This window comes from Chinchilla lanigera, unplaced genomic scaffold (assembly GCF_000276665.1).
Source record: "Chinchilla lanigera isolate Chin_1 unplaced genomic scaffold, ChiLan1.0 scaffold00059, whole genome shotgun sequence".
NCBI classification, from domain to species: domain Eukaryota; kingdom Metazoa; phylum Chordata; class Mammalia; order Rodentia; family Chinchillidae; genus Chinchilla; species Chinchilla lanigera.
Genome location: NW_004955460.1, coordinates 3,552,107 through 3,569,591, shown reverse-complemented (window position 1 = coordinate 3,569,591; position 17,485 = coordinate 3,552,107). Strand labels below are relative to the sequence as shown.

Here is a 17,485-nt window from a genome sequence, read left to right as displayed (position 1 = left end):
TACTGGCATTGTTTTACAACCTCCACAGTTATTTTGAGACTGTGACTGAAATTAATTTGCTTATAAAATTTATTTTATCTTTCATCAATTAGTATCTCATTTTAGTCATGCTTTTCAAAAAGTCCTTCAAAAATGCTTTTAATTTTCTCCTCCAAGATTACAGGCAGCTGTACAGAATGGAACACTTTTCCCTACTGCATATTACTTATGGAACCAGAACAGGAGTTCGAAGTTTTCCTTTTATCCACAAAGATTGGCTTCATCTCTTTTATTGTTCAGATCTCTTTTCCCACTTCTGTAAACTAGTATGTCCAGGGGCTGGGGATTTAGCTCAGCGGCAAAAGCTCCTGCCTGGCAAGAGCAAGGTTGTGAGTTTGGTTCCCGGTACCGGAGAAAAACCAAAAAAAAACCCCAAAAAATAAAAAAAACTAGTATGTCCAGTTTTCTCCTTGCCTTTTCTTCAACCTACTGACCTATTAATATAGATCCTCTCCTTTAACTAGTTAATACGGTAAACTTCAGATGCTGAACCATCATTGCAATCCTGAGATGTGCCCTACTAGTTCATTTTTGTTTGTAACTTAATTGTGATGATATCTTATTTAGGATTTATGGCAACAATGCTCATAAGCACAGTGACCTACAACTTTCATTTCTTTGGCAAAATTTATCAATGTTGAATATTTTCCCCCAAGTTTATATAAGAATTATATATTCTGTGAAGTTTTGCAAGTCTGGTGTCTTTTGTGGAGAGGAGACTCATGATTATCTACTGTTGTTTTGATCTTTAATGGCATTAATTCTGGTTTTCTACTTTTGGATTCATTTTGGTTAACAGCGTATCATAAAAAATACTTCATCTGATTTCAAATACCTTGACATGAAGTTGTTCATTCTTTTCATGTGACTTTCAAAGCCTTTTTCTTTTGTGCCAGGAGTCAAACTCGGAACTTTGCACTTGCCAGCAAGCACTGTGCCACTGAGCTATATCCCTGGTCCTTCAAAGCCTTTATTTATGGTAGTATAACTTTATGTTATCCTTCAGTATACTAGGAAAAGTAGTTATCATTTACGACATAAGTCCAAACAATTCTTTTTCTCTTTTTAAAAAAGTTATTATTTTTTAAGTTGTTATTTAGCAAAAATGCAGAGAAAAAAATTAAAATGTTTTATTAAAAAATTTAATAAGGATGTCAGCATAGTATGTTTTTATTCAATATTTTCCTTGTTTTTGAAGTATTCATGATGCCTCTTGTCATTAGATGCTCACCAACTGTCATGAACTTATTAAACCCAGATTTCAAATATACCTCTAATGAGTTCTAGTTTACATAATGTTAGCCCAGGTTATTTTTGTATGTATATCATCCAAATGGAATACTTTTTATTTTTTTTAGATGTGATTCTTTTTCTTCAATCAGATTTTATTGGTACATTTTAGATGTACATGATCACATTCATCGGACTTTGTACCTGAACATGATATCCAAATGGAGTACTTTAAAACTTTGATGCCCTATGTATTTCTTTCTTTTGCAGAGAGCATGGCAATATGTTTCATAACTGCAAAACATTTCCACTTTTATTTATTAACACCAATAAGAACTGACAACTCAAGTCATCCAATATTTGGATAACTATTTCCTTCCAATAAGCTTTGATACACCTTTTAATATTTGTCTACTTGCAAAATCTGTCAAGGGGTGGGGAATGTAGTTTATTGGTACAGCTTCCACAGCACACCTGAGGCCCTGGCTTCAATCCATTGTACTTCAAAGAAAGGGAAACTCCTAAAATTCTATCAAGCAAATTCTAAACAAAAATAAAATGGATGAGAACACCATATTTTTGTTCTCTTTAGATATATATTATTCATTCAACTAGGATGTTGTCAACTGAGTATTTAGTCTGAATTTTTTTTTTTGAACAAGATTTACTTTACCATCATTTTAGAGGACAGAGTGATTGTCTAATAACTGTGAAATATGTTAATTTTCTTTTCATTGTTATGGGCAAAAATGCTCAATTCTGAACTGTGTTCAATGAAAGCTTACATACATTGTATCTTAGAGTTTCTTTTACCTTCTTGAAAGGTAATGCAATACTTGGGGGTAATACAATCAGGGTGAAACAATAGTGATTTCAGTACTGCATTATCCTTTGGTGATTTTATCACTGTTTTTTTTTTTTTTTTTTTTTTTTTGGTTTTTCTCCGGTACCGGGAACCGAACTCACGACCTTGCGCTTGCCAGGCAGGCGCTTTTGCCGCTGAGGTAAATCCCCAGCGCCTTGCTATTGTCTTTAAGTGTAGCTTTTGATGTTACATCAAGGGCTAATATTTTTCCTTTTATTCTTCTGTTTCTTTTCCTTACTCTCTAAGTTTATCCAAAGAACCACAGAGGTACTTTTTGTCTGTCTTCAAATTTACTGGTGTTCCAGTTAGAAAATATCTATATATCAACTGATTCTTTGAAATCTGCAGACTCTTAGAACATTTAAAAATTATTATATAATGTGTATATATGTACATATTATAAATATATATTCTATTTTTGTTCATATGTTCCTTATGCTTATAAATTTTGTATCTGTTCAATATGTCTGTTTTTGGTAGAGATGTGCTAAAACCTACAGTATAATGATAAAATTGACTTTTTATAACCTTTATTTTAGATATACTTTTCCAAATCAGCAAGTAGATTCCATTTTTCTAATAAAACAGGGTACTCTTTTTAAAAGAAAAATATTTCATTTAGATTCATTTTGATTACTGTAATATTTGGACTCATTACTGTCATTTTATTTTATTTTTGAGACAGGCTTTCGCTATGCCATTCAAACTGGCCTTAGCTTACTTTATAGCCCAGGGTGGTCTTGAATTTTCAAGGATCTTCCTGCCTCTGCCTCCTGGAATTACAGGTGTGTACCACCACGCCCGGCTGTTACGATCATTGTAACCTTCTTTTCTTTTCTTTTGAAGTTTCTGTTAGTTTACTATTTTTCCCTCAGCTGGTTTGAGACTTAAAAAAAATGTTGGTTCCATATTCATACAATAATTTTGAAAACCAAAAATACCATCTTATAAGTTAACATAAAAACATATTTATCATTTTGAAAATTGCAAAGGATATAATTTTTGTAATATTTAAGACCAACTCATTAAAATATCCAGTGGAATCTAAATATGATTTAATATCCACCATCATTCCTTAAAACATGAGTAAGTTGTTTATTAAAAATTTTTTTTGTGATAGCGGAGATTGAACCCAGAGCCTCACACATGCTAGTCAAGCACTCTACTACAACTGTCTTATATCCTAGCCCTTTGAAAACTTTTTTTTTTTTTTGATAAAGGGCCTCAGTACATTGCTCAAGGTGGCCTACAACTTGCAATCCTCTGACCTCAATCTTCTGAGCAGATGGGACTGTAGGCATGTGCCCCCTTAACTATGGTAGAATGAGAATCAAATTTGTTACTCTTTTTTAAAGTACAGATACAGGTACTAAAGAATTCATGTATATAAGTAAAAAGGGATAGAAAGAATCCCTTTTATATAATGATGCCATTCAACTACTGAACTTTTTCAAGTTACATGCTAAAAGTCATAAACATCTATCATTGTTATGTTTAATAATCTTAGATGACAATTTAAGCTTTCTTCAATTTTTCTCAAAGTGAAGAATTGAAACTAAAACTACTGAAGACCCTGCTGTTCAAATCAGAGTCTTTCTCAATTCCTTTGTAAATTATACAAAAACGTTCAAGACTTTTACTTAAGTCTGGTTGCTTATGAAACTTAAAATTAGACAAAATTGAGGGAGAACTATCACAACACTGTAAATTACAGATTTCTTGAAGATTATGCAGAGATTTTATTACTGATACTGTAATTTATGCTTTTATGAATTAGAACATAATGCAAATTTCTGCAAAGAATTAGCTTTAAGTAATACTGACTTTCTAGTTAAATGACTATGTGCTAATCCACATTTTGGGAGACATTTACTCCTATACTTCCATGTAGGTTTTACTTTTAATGGTATACAGTACATAGCATATTGTATGTAGTATTGCATCAAACTAAGACACATTCAATTATCTCAGAAATTGAGAAGCATCTTAAAATTGATAGTATTTCTTAGTTTAACTAGCCATGTTTTTATGAAGTGGTATATAGAATGGTGAATTGTGATAGTTTCAGATTAGGTGATAAAATTTGGAAATTAAGAGCAAAAAGAAATGATATTGAGTCACTGGTTAGTTCAGGTCTTATATAAAGTATTCTGATAACTATTATGTGTCTTACTTACAATAAAAATCACAAAATATTTGTTAGTTTATCCTTAAGTACATGACAGGGATCAAGAAAGCAGAGAAATGACTGAGTGACAACAATAGGAGACCTGGGCCTAGGTAAAACAATATGCATGTAGACTCCAATAATGTACTGGTAAAGGTTAATTAATGAAAATGTTTCTCCTAATAATCTAAAACATGTTCCAGAAATTATAAAACCATCAACTTACCTCTAACACAAGTTCTTTTAACTTGAAGATGGAATGTTAGTATGTCAGAAGTAACTATGAAACTTTTAACTTCTTCCTTGAAATCATACAAATTATGCCGAGACAGGGACTGAGACACATTTATCACTCAAAAAAGTGAAAGTACAGAAAGCCTGCTTCACAAGTTTTGATTAATCAAAACTGCTTTTATATCAGATCTGAATATTCTAACTCCTAGAGATGAGACAAAACTCCTTAGCATTTGCCTAAAAAGTTTCCTTTCCCTTCATGTAAGGTTCAAGTTCTTTATTTTCTTTTATACACTTTACCCACAGAATTCAGCTTTGTAAATTATCAGAGAACAATAAAGGTAAGGTCATTAAACACACACAGTCATCTCCCTACATGATGAGTACATCTGAACTATGAACATTTCTGCATGGGTCATTAGGTAACCCATTTCTAACACTATATTTTATCAATAATAAGATTATATTCATTTTCTTCATAATTGCTCAATTAGGGAAGTTAGATCTGTTCAGGTTTAAATGAAAGGGACACAACATCCTGACAAGGCTGTGTCAGGGATGTCTGTCTCTCTAGGAGAGTATGTATTACCTGAAATGACATTAGGGTTATTTTTGGAAAATACAGCTTGTCACAGGTTTCTTTTGTAAGGTGGAAAGCAATTATGAAAAGAACTGGTATGATCTCTTAATTGTGGGCGTGTTCTTAGGTTTATCTATTTTAACAAGAGTTCATAAGGGAACTGAGGAGCTAAACCTGGATTCCCTTTCCATGCTTGTACATCTCTGAGAAAGCTGTATTTCCTTGTTTGAAGACCCTATCATAGTTTAATACTTCCTTCTTGAATTATCTCAACTTTTAGGATACATTCTTTTTTTTTTTTGGTTTTTCTCCAGTACGGGGAACTGAACTCACGACCTTGAGCTTGCCAGGCAGGCGCTTTTGCTGCTGAGCTAAATCCCCAGCCCCTAGGATACATTCTTGATGAAACATTTTTCTAAAAAGTTGTTCAGTATTTCTATGGATGTAAAATGTATACTCAGGAACACTAAAAAACCAATCACTTTCTATTTTAAACAGTAAAATTTTCCCTTCACTCAGCTGAACAACAACAAAAAAATAGAAATAAATCAAATTACCCATGCCATAATGACTTTACCAATGCTGTATGCATCTTTCCTGGGGGAAAACTGTTTTCTCCTAAAAAAAAAAGTTATCAAAGGCCAAATCTGAAGAAACTAGTGTTGGTGACTTAGCAAGAAATTTTACTCGTTTACTATTTCACTTCTAAAGTAAGGCAGTGAAAAAACATGCACATACACTATAAGGTGAGTTATATTTGACTGTTTTCCAAGTATGATGAAAGTACTTTGGCATAAAATCCTTTTATTTTCTGAGGTCGGGTCTTGCTAAATTGCACAGCCTTGCCTTGAACTTGCAATCCTCTTGGTCCTGACTGCCAACTAGCTTAGATTCAGGAACGTACCACTATACCTGGTATCCTAACTTCCCTGTCTCTGACAATAACCTAATGATCTCTAAAAGATTACCTAATAATTATCTCCAAATATCATTTTCTGAAGATATGTCTTACCTATGAAGTTTAAAAAAAGGCATTTATGAAAGGAGTCTATTTGCTTTAAATGTCTCATACATCATGATCTCAATATATCTGGCAAGACAAGACGTTAGGGAATAAGACTTTTCCTTTAAGATACTGGGTAAAATCACTGTTAACCGGGGCTGGGGATTTAGCTCAGCGGCAAAGCGCCTGCCTGGCAAGCGCAAGGTCGTGAGTTCGGTTCCCGGTACCGGAGAAAAACAAAAAAACAAACAAACAAACAAAAAAAAATAAAATAAAATCACTGTTAACCCTTACTATATGTAGAGTAGGGAGAGAAATATAGTAATAATCAGAATTTCTATATTAATTCATCAAGTATTTATTTAGTGCCTATTTTGCTGGCACTACCTTAAAAACTGAAGACATAGGGGAAATAAAGGAAAGCACCATTTATGGAGTGTGCTTACTATGTTCCAGGCCCCGGCTTAAGAGTCTCACACATATAAATTCATTTAATCTCCAAAGATGCCAGGTACTATGACACAGGTACTATTAATTTCCATATGTAGGAAAATCATATAGTTAACTCATACAGTTAGTAACTGATAATTTCCACAATTACGGTTTTCATTAAACAAAAAGAATTGGGCATGGCTGAAACAGATGGTGACAATTTCATTTTTAGATGTTTCTTTTTGGGAATGTTGAAACAAAATTTTAACTAGTTCCATTTTCATGTTTTGTGGCCCTACAATATTTAACGAGAGTGAGTGCACTTAAGGTTTGACTTAAAATAATTGTGGAGAAATTCATTCTGTCCTATACCCATCACTATAGGTATATATACATGTATCATCTCTTACTTCGGAAAGCCACTTCCCTAGTCTAAGTAGTTTCAGTGGGGCTAAACGATCACTTAACTTCCTCTCAGCATAGGGATGGGTCCATGGTTCAAGCTACTGTAACTAGGCCTCACTGCCTTGGTCAAAGTTAATTGGTTTAATAATACAGAAGCATCATGTAAGCATGGTCGATTTGCCTTCTCTGGGATAGAATTAAGTGATTTGAGATTGCTAGTGGCCATCTTTTTTTGGCCTCAAGAGTAAATCCACAATTCTGAGAAACAGACAAATTAAGACAGAACACTTACCTAGCTATACATGTTCTATCTTTGCTTTTTCTGATTAAATGAGTATAAGCTCATGATAAGTAGGTTTCTGTGACTTGAAATCAACTTTCAAAGCATTTTTACAGAAGCTTTACATAAAACATGTATGTAGAACAATGGTTACTTCGAGTATGAACAGAATTCTGCTATTCTCTTCCTTTATGAACAAATAAAACTGTCTTTAGCTCAAAGGGTGGTTTATCCATTTTATCTAGAGGCATATTGCATTTTTAAAACTAGTTTGAAAAACATTTTACAAATTCTAGTGTTAACAAGGCATATTTTAGTAATTTTACTTATCATACCAGAAAATCACAATATAGCTAGAAAGACAAAATGTTTTATTTTAAAACATTGGAAAAACATTAAAAGACAAATGTTCATTATATAATCAGGAATATGAAATATATGGAAACTGTAAATCTTCTAAATGTGGTAGGCACTTCCAGAGAGCTAAATACTGCAAATTATCCTATCTTCTTCTCTAACACTTGATATGATGAAAAATATGAAGACCTTACTAGTTATTCAGAGTCATCATCTTTGGGTTCAACTTAACCACAAGGTAAAAGTTTGTCCAAGATGTTCCTGACACATGAAGCTTCCAGGTGAATTTCAGAAATGTTAACAAAAGTATCTTCCTTTTTTGCCTGTGAATGTTTGAGTATTGCTGTATTGTTGGCTTATATCCACTACAGATACTGGTTCTAGGCCAGCCCAAGGGTCTTCAAGCATTGAAGGCTTGAAATAACTTTCCAACTCATTAGACATTCTTTTTTCTCTAACACGCCCTGATCCAAATGGTGTAGAAGTCCTTGGAGAACCCTTTAGGAAAAAAATCATCAGTTAAAAAAAAACATTTAGTAGAGGTAATTGGTACTTTTTCCTTTTGTTAAAGACTAGTGTGGATCATACTGCTGGTTAAAGTTGTCTCTTGAAACCAAATACAGGTACATTCAATAGCAAAGTTTATGCTTCCTTTAATCTAGTGTTTTTGCTAAAAGTCCTTAAATCAATTTAGTATGCTTAACAATTCCATTCCCACTGTCACCTCACATTCTTTTTTTTTTTGAATTCTTTTTTGACTTTTTAATGTAATAACTCTGCAGTTACTAAACACAAGTGGTAGTGATATCACATACAAGCAATGATGTAGTGAAATAAATGTATTCAGTTTTCCCTGGAAACTTATTTTTTATCCTGGAGGGAAACCAAAACTTATTTTTTAACCCTACAGAGCTTTTAGAACCCATCTATCTAACGAAAATCTTCTATTAGCTCCACGCTCAAAGAGGCGGGAATGATTTAGCACACACAAAGTTGGAAAATACTGAGTAGATCTAAGTTGTTAGCAAAAGAAATCCTAGACACTTTGGAAATAATCCCCTCTGCTTTGTATTCATTCTCACTGATATGGAAAACTCCCAGTGCTACCGAAGGGAAACGTAGCTCGAATGAAGATAAAGGTTTAAAAAAAGGTGGGGGGGAAAAAAAGGAAAAAGACAGGTAACTGCTGTAGAAAATGGCAACAGTCTATAATCGACAGGAACTATATACTGGGGTTTCACTGAATTTTTCTCCCATAGGAGCTCACGGGCTTAGAATAATTTCCTGAGACGAGCTGACAAGGCCCCTGGCAAAGAGGAGGAAATAGAGAGTTTGGGAAAACTGTGTAGGAGTGGCAGTTCACGGGTTAAAAGCACAAGGGCTCTCAGAACAGAACTATAGCTCTGTCACTTTTTAGGCTAACTGTAAGGAACATAAATTCTCTAAGCTTCAGTCGACTCATCTGCAAAATAGGGCTAACCATAGAAAGTCACCTCAGAGAGGATTAAACAAAATAATCCACGTAAAGGGAATATGAGTACCATGCCTGCCACACAGGAAGAGCTCGGCAAACGCTGGCTATGATTACCTGGGGGTGGGTCTGCTGCTGCCCTGGGGAGTAGCCGAATTGCTGCTGGGACCCCGCGGGGGACCTGGAGTAGGAGCCAGGGTAGCCGCCAGGGGACGGAGACCCGAGCCGGCCCCCCGAGAAGCCGCCGCCGCGTCGCGGAGAGTGGCTGCTTCCGTAGGGCCTAGCCCGGGGCCCGCACGGCGGCGTGTGGTGCGGACTCCCGTACCCGTCCCGAGGGGAGGGCGGCCGCGGTCCGCCCCCGCCCGGGGTACCCAGGAAGCTGCTCCCGCTACCCCAGCCTCCTACACCCGGGCCGGGGTAAGGAGGAGTCGGGGGTCGAAAATTCGGTCGGTGCATGGCAGGAACCGAAGACGAAGCCTTCACTGCCGCGTTCTCCCACCGGAACTGTACCGACGGACCCGCCACGGAGAACTGGTAGTCCTTCACGCAAACAGTCCTCCGGCCGCCAAAGCCTTTGGCACATTGGTTCCTGTCTCACAAAGGTTCCGCAACGGGCGACGGGATAAATAGGGTACTGAATTCAGAGGAGACTTGAATGACTTAGTCGAAGTGAGAGAAAAAACAAAGGAAAAACCGAATACCAGACTCCGGTGAAGGTCTTCCCTGACCACCAGTCCTCACTTTGCGCTTCAGGGAAGAAACCCCACCAGAGACGGCGCGAATTCACCAGCGTCCCGCCCCGCCCGGCGGGGGGCGGAGCCCGAGGTGCTCGCGAGCGCCCCCAGCGGCGGAAGGCGCGGTGTCGTCGCGTTTGCTCCTCACGCCGCGGCCCGGGCGGTCTGAGAGGTGCGCCATGCTGTGGAGCGCGGCGGCTCTGCGGAGAAGCAGCCTCCTCTGCGGCCGGGGCGGCGGGAGGGGGCTGTGGACTGGCCGCCCGCAGTCAGGTACCCTCCGAGACTCCTCCTGGGCGGCGAGAGGGACCCCGGCCCCGGGTTTCCATCTCAGGGCACCCTGAGGGGAGCGCGGCGCTTTGGCGTAGTCTCTGTCTCTCTCGTAGCACGTGCTGTTGGCTTTTGTCGCCCCTGGAGCCCGCTCTGGGTTCTGCAGCCTCGTTAGGGTTGCCCTGTCGGCGCCAGTGTCCCCACCTCCGTCCCCTCCCCCTGCTCCCCACGTTAAACCCGCGCCTGCACTGCCTTACCGCAGGTTTAGAATTTGCCCAGCTCTAAAAAAGAAAAAGAGAGAAAGCACTCCTAGCTGCATTTTAGAAAGCAGCCTGCTGCTTGGAATCACTTAGAAGACCCCTTACTAACAAGTGCCGGACTTTACCCTCATTCTTCAAGTTCTGTGAAGTGCAAGCGGGTTAGGGCGGTGGTTAACAAGCAGAAGTGCTGAGGTGCGCAAAGAGCAAAAGTGTGGCCGGTGCTGTTCACATCTTGCTTGTTTCACAGATTGCAGTTATAATGAAAAGCGAGTTAATTCAAGGATGACCAACCTCGACTTTGTACCAGATGCCTGCCAGCAGAATGTTAGAGGATGTTAGAGGATGAAATTTAGATTTTTCCAGGTTTATAGAACTTTCTTTTCTACCCTAGAATTGAGAAAGTGGTGATCCACTATAAATCTTGAAGTCAGTTTGTAGGATATAGAATCTTGAAGAACTTCAGGACTCGTTAGGACAGACTGATGGGTAGCCAGGTTCATGTTTTTTGGCACTGCTCCTCATTGTCTCTGTGACATGCCTAACTTGGTTTCTCAGCTTCTGTCCTCCTTGATGAATAGAGACACAAACATACAGAGTTTTTTTTGTTGTTGTTTTGTTTTGTGTTTTTTTTGGTTGTTGATGATTTATTCTGGGGAAACTTGGTTCATATTTCTCTTCTAGCCAAGTGTTAGAGTGAGTCGAGATGGGACAATGTCTCATCAAACTGCAGTGTGTAATAATCAAGTCCCCAGGACTCAAGCCCATCTGCTTTATTATATAGTTTTGTCCAAAAATTCTTTTTTTTTTCAAATGTTGTGCTTAGCTTAATGCCTGGTACATAATTGTACACTCAGGTATTTATCAAATGAATGAATAAATCATATCATAGGTCAGTAGTTTTCACTTTGTATGTTACCAACCAGTCTGCTTTAGGAAGAGGGAGAAGAAGATGCGGGAAGTGGAGGCCAAAATTACCGTTATTAGTTTTTTTAAATAACTGAAGACATATACTGGAATTTATTTATTTTTTGAGACAGGGTCTCACTGTATAGTTCAGGCTGGTCATTTTTTTTTTTTTTTTTTTTTTTTTTTGCACCAAGAATCAAACTCAGGACCTTGTGCTTACCAGGCAGGCACTTGTGCCGCCGAGCTATAGCCCTGGCAAGGCTGGTCTTGAACTCAGCTATGTAGCCCATACTGGCCTTGAACACATGGCGATCCTTCTGCCTCAGCCTCTCAAGTGTTGGAATTACAGGTGTGTGCCACCATGCCTGACCTATACTAGAATTTTGTGGTTTTTTTTGACTGGTAGATTATGCATGACAGTATGCCTAGGAGCACTTTCACAGGTATGTATGAGAACTGAAGTACAGGGAATTTTTGCTAATTATATGAAGCTCCAGATCCAGTTGGATCACTTGTGAGACTAGACCACTTTAATTTATTCTGTTGTTGTTGTTCTAGGGGTTTAAGCCAAGGCTTCATCCATGCTAGGCAAGTACTTTCCCACTAAATTCCCACCCCCAATCCCCAGTTTCCTTATTACAGATGAAAAATTGGCTGAGAGAAGTTAAATGGTTTGCTTAAATTCACATAGCAACTGGAAGTAGGACTAGAACTCAGGCTTCCTGAATTTTAGGCAGTTTTTTCCCCCCCTAACAAACGTGAATTGTCAAAGTGGACAGGGTGTTGCATACTTGTAGTCCCAGTACTCAGGAGGCCGGGGTGGAAGCATCACTTAATCCCAGGAATTTGAGATCAGTTTAAAAGGAGTTTGAAACCTCGTTTTCAAATCTCAGATGAAAAAAGGGGAAAGGGAAATGAACTGACACTCCATCCTTTGAGAAATACAATAGGTAAGCCATGTATATTTTTGAAAGTGGTAATGTGTAGCTTGTTTTTAATTTAGAGATTAGAAGATAATTTAGAGATAAGAAGCTTAATTATTGGATCTTTCTAAATATGGACATTGTCTTCCCCGGCTTTAGCTGGGAATTATAGTCTGTCTGAATTGGTGGTCCTGAGATCCCCAGAGGTTTGTGTAGTTATAATTTCTTTGTATGGTAGTGGAGTTAAGGAGAGGAGAGATTAGGGAAAATGAGAAAGCTTTCTGTTGAGTTATCTAGAAGGAGGAAAGTGAAGACCTAGGATGATGGATGTGAGTCCTTCTGTGGAGGAAAAATGTACTTCTCATTTTTGTTAAGAAGTAGGAATGCTTCTTTTTTTTCCTTAAACAAGAGAATCAGAGCATTGTATAGGGAGGCTATAGATACTGTCTTCACATGGCATTGTGTGTGGCATCATGAACAAATAGAAGAACATCAAAGAGGAGGGTGTGATGATGAATGCCTGTAATCTCAACATTCTGTAAGTGAGGAAGGACGATAGTAAGGTCTAGGTCTGCCTAGGCAGTTTAGTAACTTTGCAAGACTGTGTTACAAAATTTTTTAAAAGGTCTGGGTTGTAGCTGTGTCCCTAGTTTAATCCCTAGTACTACAAATTAGAAAAAAAATTAAGGAACTTTCTGAGCACCTGTGAGCTACATGAGGGAGCCCAAGAAAGAATTGATTTTGTGGTGGTGTTGTGTTTTAGAAGTTCTATGTTAAAGCAAGTAAAAATGCTATGGGGGAAAATATAACTCCCAGCCTGCTAGATGTCAGATACATTGAGTTTGTGTCCCCTGAAATTGAAGAATGAATTCTAAAGAACAACAGAGGTGAAGAGTTGGAAAGATTTATTGAGAGATAGCTCCTGAGAAACCAGAGGGGACCCAAAAGTGGGTTGCCACTGAGGCCACTTCTCTAAGCATGTTTTATAGAGCAAAATCACAAGATGGGTACAAAATCATGAGGAGAGTACAATGTGGGTCAAGCTATGATTAACCAATAAGATTATAAGTATACTCAAGTAAAAATGCTATGGGGGAAAATATAACTCCCAGCCTGCTAGATGTCAGATACATTGAGTTTGTGTCCCCTGAAATTGAAGAATGAATTCTAAAGAACAACAGAGGTGAAGAGTTGGAAAGATTTATTGAGAGATAGCTCCTGAGAAACCAGAGGGGACCCAAAAGTGGGTTGCCACTGAGGCCACTTCTCTAAGCATGTTTTATAGAGCAAAATCACAAGATGGGTACAAAATCATGAGGAGAGTACAATGTGGGTCAAGCTATGATTAACCAATAAGATTATAAGTATACTCAGTTGGCTAATATTGATCTAGTAGGGAAGCAGATCATGTAGCAAGCATGGAAAGAACAGAGGTATTTTGGGGAAGGAATGGGTCTGGATGCTGTAGTAACCCACTTGGGTGACTGATGTCTATCTGGACTTTACTGGACCAGATGGTACCAATTATAGTATAATCTCAATTTATTGCTTATCTCTTGTGGAGACATGTAGGCCTGGTCATTCTATCTTTATCTTGAGGCTTGGCCTTCAACAGATGCACTTCCAGCTACAATTGTAATGTGGTCTCATCTTTTGCACTGACTCCCTTGAGGGACTAGCCCTGTCTGGCTGCCTAACTTAACTGTTTATAGTAAGAGTACTAAGACAAAAAAAGAAAAAAAAAGTATAAATGTAAATGGGACCTTGTCTCTTTGTAAGACTTTTTTGGTGTTTCTTTTGATTTTAAAGTTTATTTTTGTGTGTGTGTTTGTATTTTTTTCTCATAAAACCTTATCTTCAAAAACTATACTTGGAAGCTCAGTGTACAAAAGCCATGAAGCTGTGTTTAAAGCAGGTTTGGGGTGACTTTGTTCACCTCCTTTACCTTCCCACTTGCTCTATCACCAGAGAAGCTCTGAGGCCCGCTGAGGATTTCTGAGGGCTTTGCACAAAGGATTTGAACACTGCTATTTTAGAAAAATATCAGGTATTAACTAGTGCTGTAAATATCAGTTGTTTGGTTAGCTTTAGATTGTGATACTAATAAATAAGTATTTTCATGTTTCTTCATTGTCTGGATTTTCTAAATTATGAAAACTGAAATCTAATTTAAAGGACAAGAACCAGAAGTTAAAAGATAACCGATGAGAATTTCCAGGAGGAATGTATTTATATTTTAAAGGCATATAAAACTCAGAGCCTTAGAGATAATCCTAACACTGTAAACCCAGTGAAACTCATTTGCTCGCCACCCCCCATGTTTATTTACATTCTAAGGGATAAGAATCCAGGGACCTTTGCTCCCTCTTCCCAGGGAAAATTTGCATACTTTAACCAGTGATGGGGGAACCTTTCAGAGCTTCAGTGATAACAGCCCACTGTGGCACACATGCCATAAATTTGCCACTATTGCTTTAAACAGATGAGCTTTTTCTCCTTTTCTTAGGAGAAAATGGCAGTCGGTGATTGTCTTGTACCAACTCCCAGATTCTTGATTCTGGGATGCTTCTCACTCCCCTAATTCAACCCCTGTAAAGTGTAGGCCTGACCAACTGGTTCTCATTGTGTCACCTGAGGTATTAGATGTGGTGAAATGATGTATTTCTTGATGTCAACAATAATAACTCTGATCTCTGTTCCAGAAAGGTTGCATTTACTTTCAGGCCACAAAGGAATAAATGTGATTAAAAACTTAGCATATTTTGATAAATACTTCTTAGGGAAATATATTTAATAGTTTCTATAAATATAATAATATAAAATAATTTATAACAATATAAAATAATTTCTGTATTTCTAATAATATGGAAATTATTGTATATATACTTGCAGCATGTCTATTTTCCTTACAGAGCTACCTATTGTTAGCTAGCTGTGTCATGTTAAGGACTGATAGTAGTACAAAAGTAAATGCATCTCTAGGAGTGATTCATTAATTCATTGGTAGGGTTAGGCCTGCTTTCAACACTGTAGATCACTGAACTGTCACTTAAATGACAAATGATATTATCAAAAAAGCAAGAATTAGAAGCAAATTCTTTTTAAGGCTGTTTTTTTTTGTCTTTTTGAGACAAGGTCTCACTGTGCAGTTCAGGCTAGTCTTGCTCACTTTGTAGCCCAGGCTGGCCTCGAACTCACAATGATCCTCCTGCCACAGCCTCCCCCTTGCTGAAGTGCTGGAATTATAGGCGTGCACTCCCACGCCAAGCTTTATAAGTCTCTTGAGAGTCAAAATTCCACTGCTTTATGAAAATTTACTCTTTATTTCTAAGCATGCATAGTAGTCAAGCACAGGTGAAATCTTTTATATATACGTATTTCTTTGCAGACAACAGAGTGTAGACAAATAGCACAAATTTTAATGTATTAACTTACACTTAAAGAAGTTTTCATTGAAAATAATAAAATTACTGGCAGAATACTTTTATATGAAAAAATATGAGTATGAGTAGTTTTCCAGACATGAACATTAAAAAGTTTTAAAGTGAATAAATAAAATTTTAGTGTCACTATAATCTTTATCTTTGTATTTTTCCATTTTTAAAATGATACACACTTCCCATGATTTGAATGTTTCTTTCAAAATTTATGTTGATATTTAATTGCCTTTGAGAGATGAGGATAGAGCTGTCACCATGGATTAGGTCTGCTATCATAGGACTGGGTTAGTTATTGCAAGAGTGGTTTGGAGTGTGAACAGGCAGAATGAGTTAATGTCTAAGTATATATAGTTACAGTAAACATAGCATCTTGCCTCATCAAGTTTCTCTGAGCTGGCCAAATATGAAGAGCCACAACATTCTGCACAGGCTAAACTACACATGTAATAAATAATAAGCATACCTTTGATGTAGACTGCACATAATTTTCCCAGTGGTCCTTTCTCAGAGTTGATGCATATAGGTGCCCTTATCTCAACCCTTAAGGGCCTTCAGTGAGGACAAGAGTAGTGGACAATGTCAAATTGGCTTCTTCATTATATAACACTTGACAGATAACCTCAGTGAATATAGATATTATATGCCATAATCATGGGCTAAGATTAATAATATCAAAAATGACAAGGGGATAAGATGAATTAGAGGAGGAGGGAGGGGAGAGGAAAGGGAATTAGAAAAAAAACCAAGCTGTATTATATACATGTACCAACTCCCCAAGATGACTGTAAAATGCAAACATGTACTAATAAATAAAGAAAATGTATAAAGCTTGGCATAGTACAGCTACTCCTGTTAAACAGAGTACAAGCTATCTAAAGAAAGCCCTCAGGGACACTTGTTTTGATCACCTCCATCCTCATCACATCCTGAAACCCTTATCAAAACCTCAGTCTTTTACCCTGATGGTATAGTCCTTTCTTGGATTCTCACACTGCTGTCTTATAATATATGAATAAACTCTTACCTTTTCTGTATTCCTTGACTGTTGGTGAATTCTTTTACTGCTCGCGGTCTTGGCCTCTCACACACCATGTCTTGAATGACAAATGGGTTTGTGTAAACACCTGCTTAACTTCCTTGCTTTTCTCTTGTTGCTGTCCTCTTGTCCTCTTGTTTTCTGCCATGGGATGATGCAGTACAAAGCCTTTAGGCAGACACCATTCTCTCTTGGGTTTCTCAGCCCCTAGGTCAATGAAACAGAAAAATCTCCTTTAAAAATAGACAACCTAGTCTGTAGTATTCTGGTATAGCAGCAAAAAATGGACTAAAAAAACACTTTTTGTAGAAAATCTAAAATATTGGGTAAAATAAAAAGAAAAGATACTGCCAGGCATCATGAAGCATGCCTGTAATTCTAGCACTTGGGAGGCTGAAACAGGAGGATTGCAAGTTTGAGCCTAGCCCGGGCAAGTTAGCATAATCCTGTCTAAAAAAAAAAAAAACACCAAAAAATAAATACCAAGAAAACCACCAACCCACCAACTATAAATGAATAATTATGTAACTAGATTATGTTGGAATAACACGATACCTGTGCAGAAAAGAGTTAGCAGGCTTCAAGTTGTTATCTCTTGAAGCCCTATCTTACAAAGTTAACTCTTTGTCTCTTGACTGGGAACTTGGCACTCAAATTGTTTCCTAACTAATGAAAGTGATGAATTAGGTCTAGATGGTTTGACAAACAATGTGATTTATAGTGAACAATTTGCTTTTCTTCTGGGAGCCTGGAATTTTGGTATGTGGTAAGCCCATGTGAAAAGCCCCAAATAAAGACTTGCCTGGGTAAAAACATCGCATGTGCATCTATTTTTTTTTTTTGTCTTAATTTCTTT

The 17,485-nt window shown here is 37.5% G+C and overlaps 2 protein-coding genes across 6 annotated transcripts in view; one reads left to right on the top strand and one right to left on the bottom strand.

The window, feature by feature from the left end:
- Window positions 1-7,589: 7,589 nt before the first annotated feature.
- Window positions 7,590-9,546, bottom strand: Mplkip (M-phase specific PLK1 interacting protein). Its single transcript, XM_005397725.2, has 2 exons — window positions 9,181-9,546; window positions 7,590-8,090 (listed from the first exon to the last, which is right to left on the bottom strand). Exons 1-2 carry the CDS (start codon window positions 9,517-9,519, stop codon window positions 7,890-7,892), a joined length of 540 nt encoding a protein of 179 aa, XP_005397782.1. The 5' UTR covers window positions 9,520-9,546; the 3' UTR covers window positions 7,590-7,889.
- Window positions 9,547-9,966: 420 nt separating this feature from the next.
- The window catches only part of Sugct (succinyl-CoA:glutarate-CoA transferase), a 693,160-nt gene continuing 685,641 nt past the window's right edge, over window positions 9,967-17,485 (top strand). For all 5 annotated transcript variants that reach the window (XM_013521156.1, XM_005397726.2, XM_013521159.1 and 2 more), the window contains exon 1: window positions 9,967-10,067. In XM_013521156.1, coding sequence (XP_013376610.1) covers window positions 9,977-10,067 — 91 coding nt within the window. In that variant the 5' untranslated portion in view covers window positions 9,967-9,976. The remainder of the gene's footprint in view (window positions 10,068-17,485) is intronic.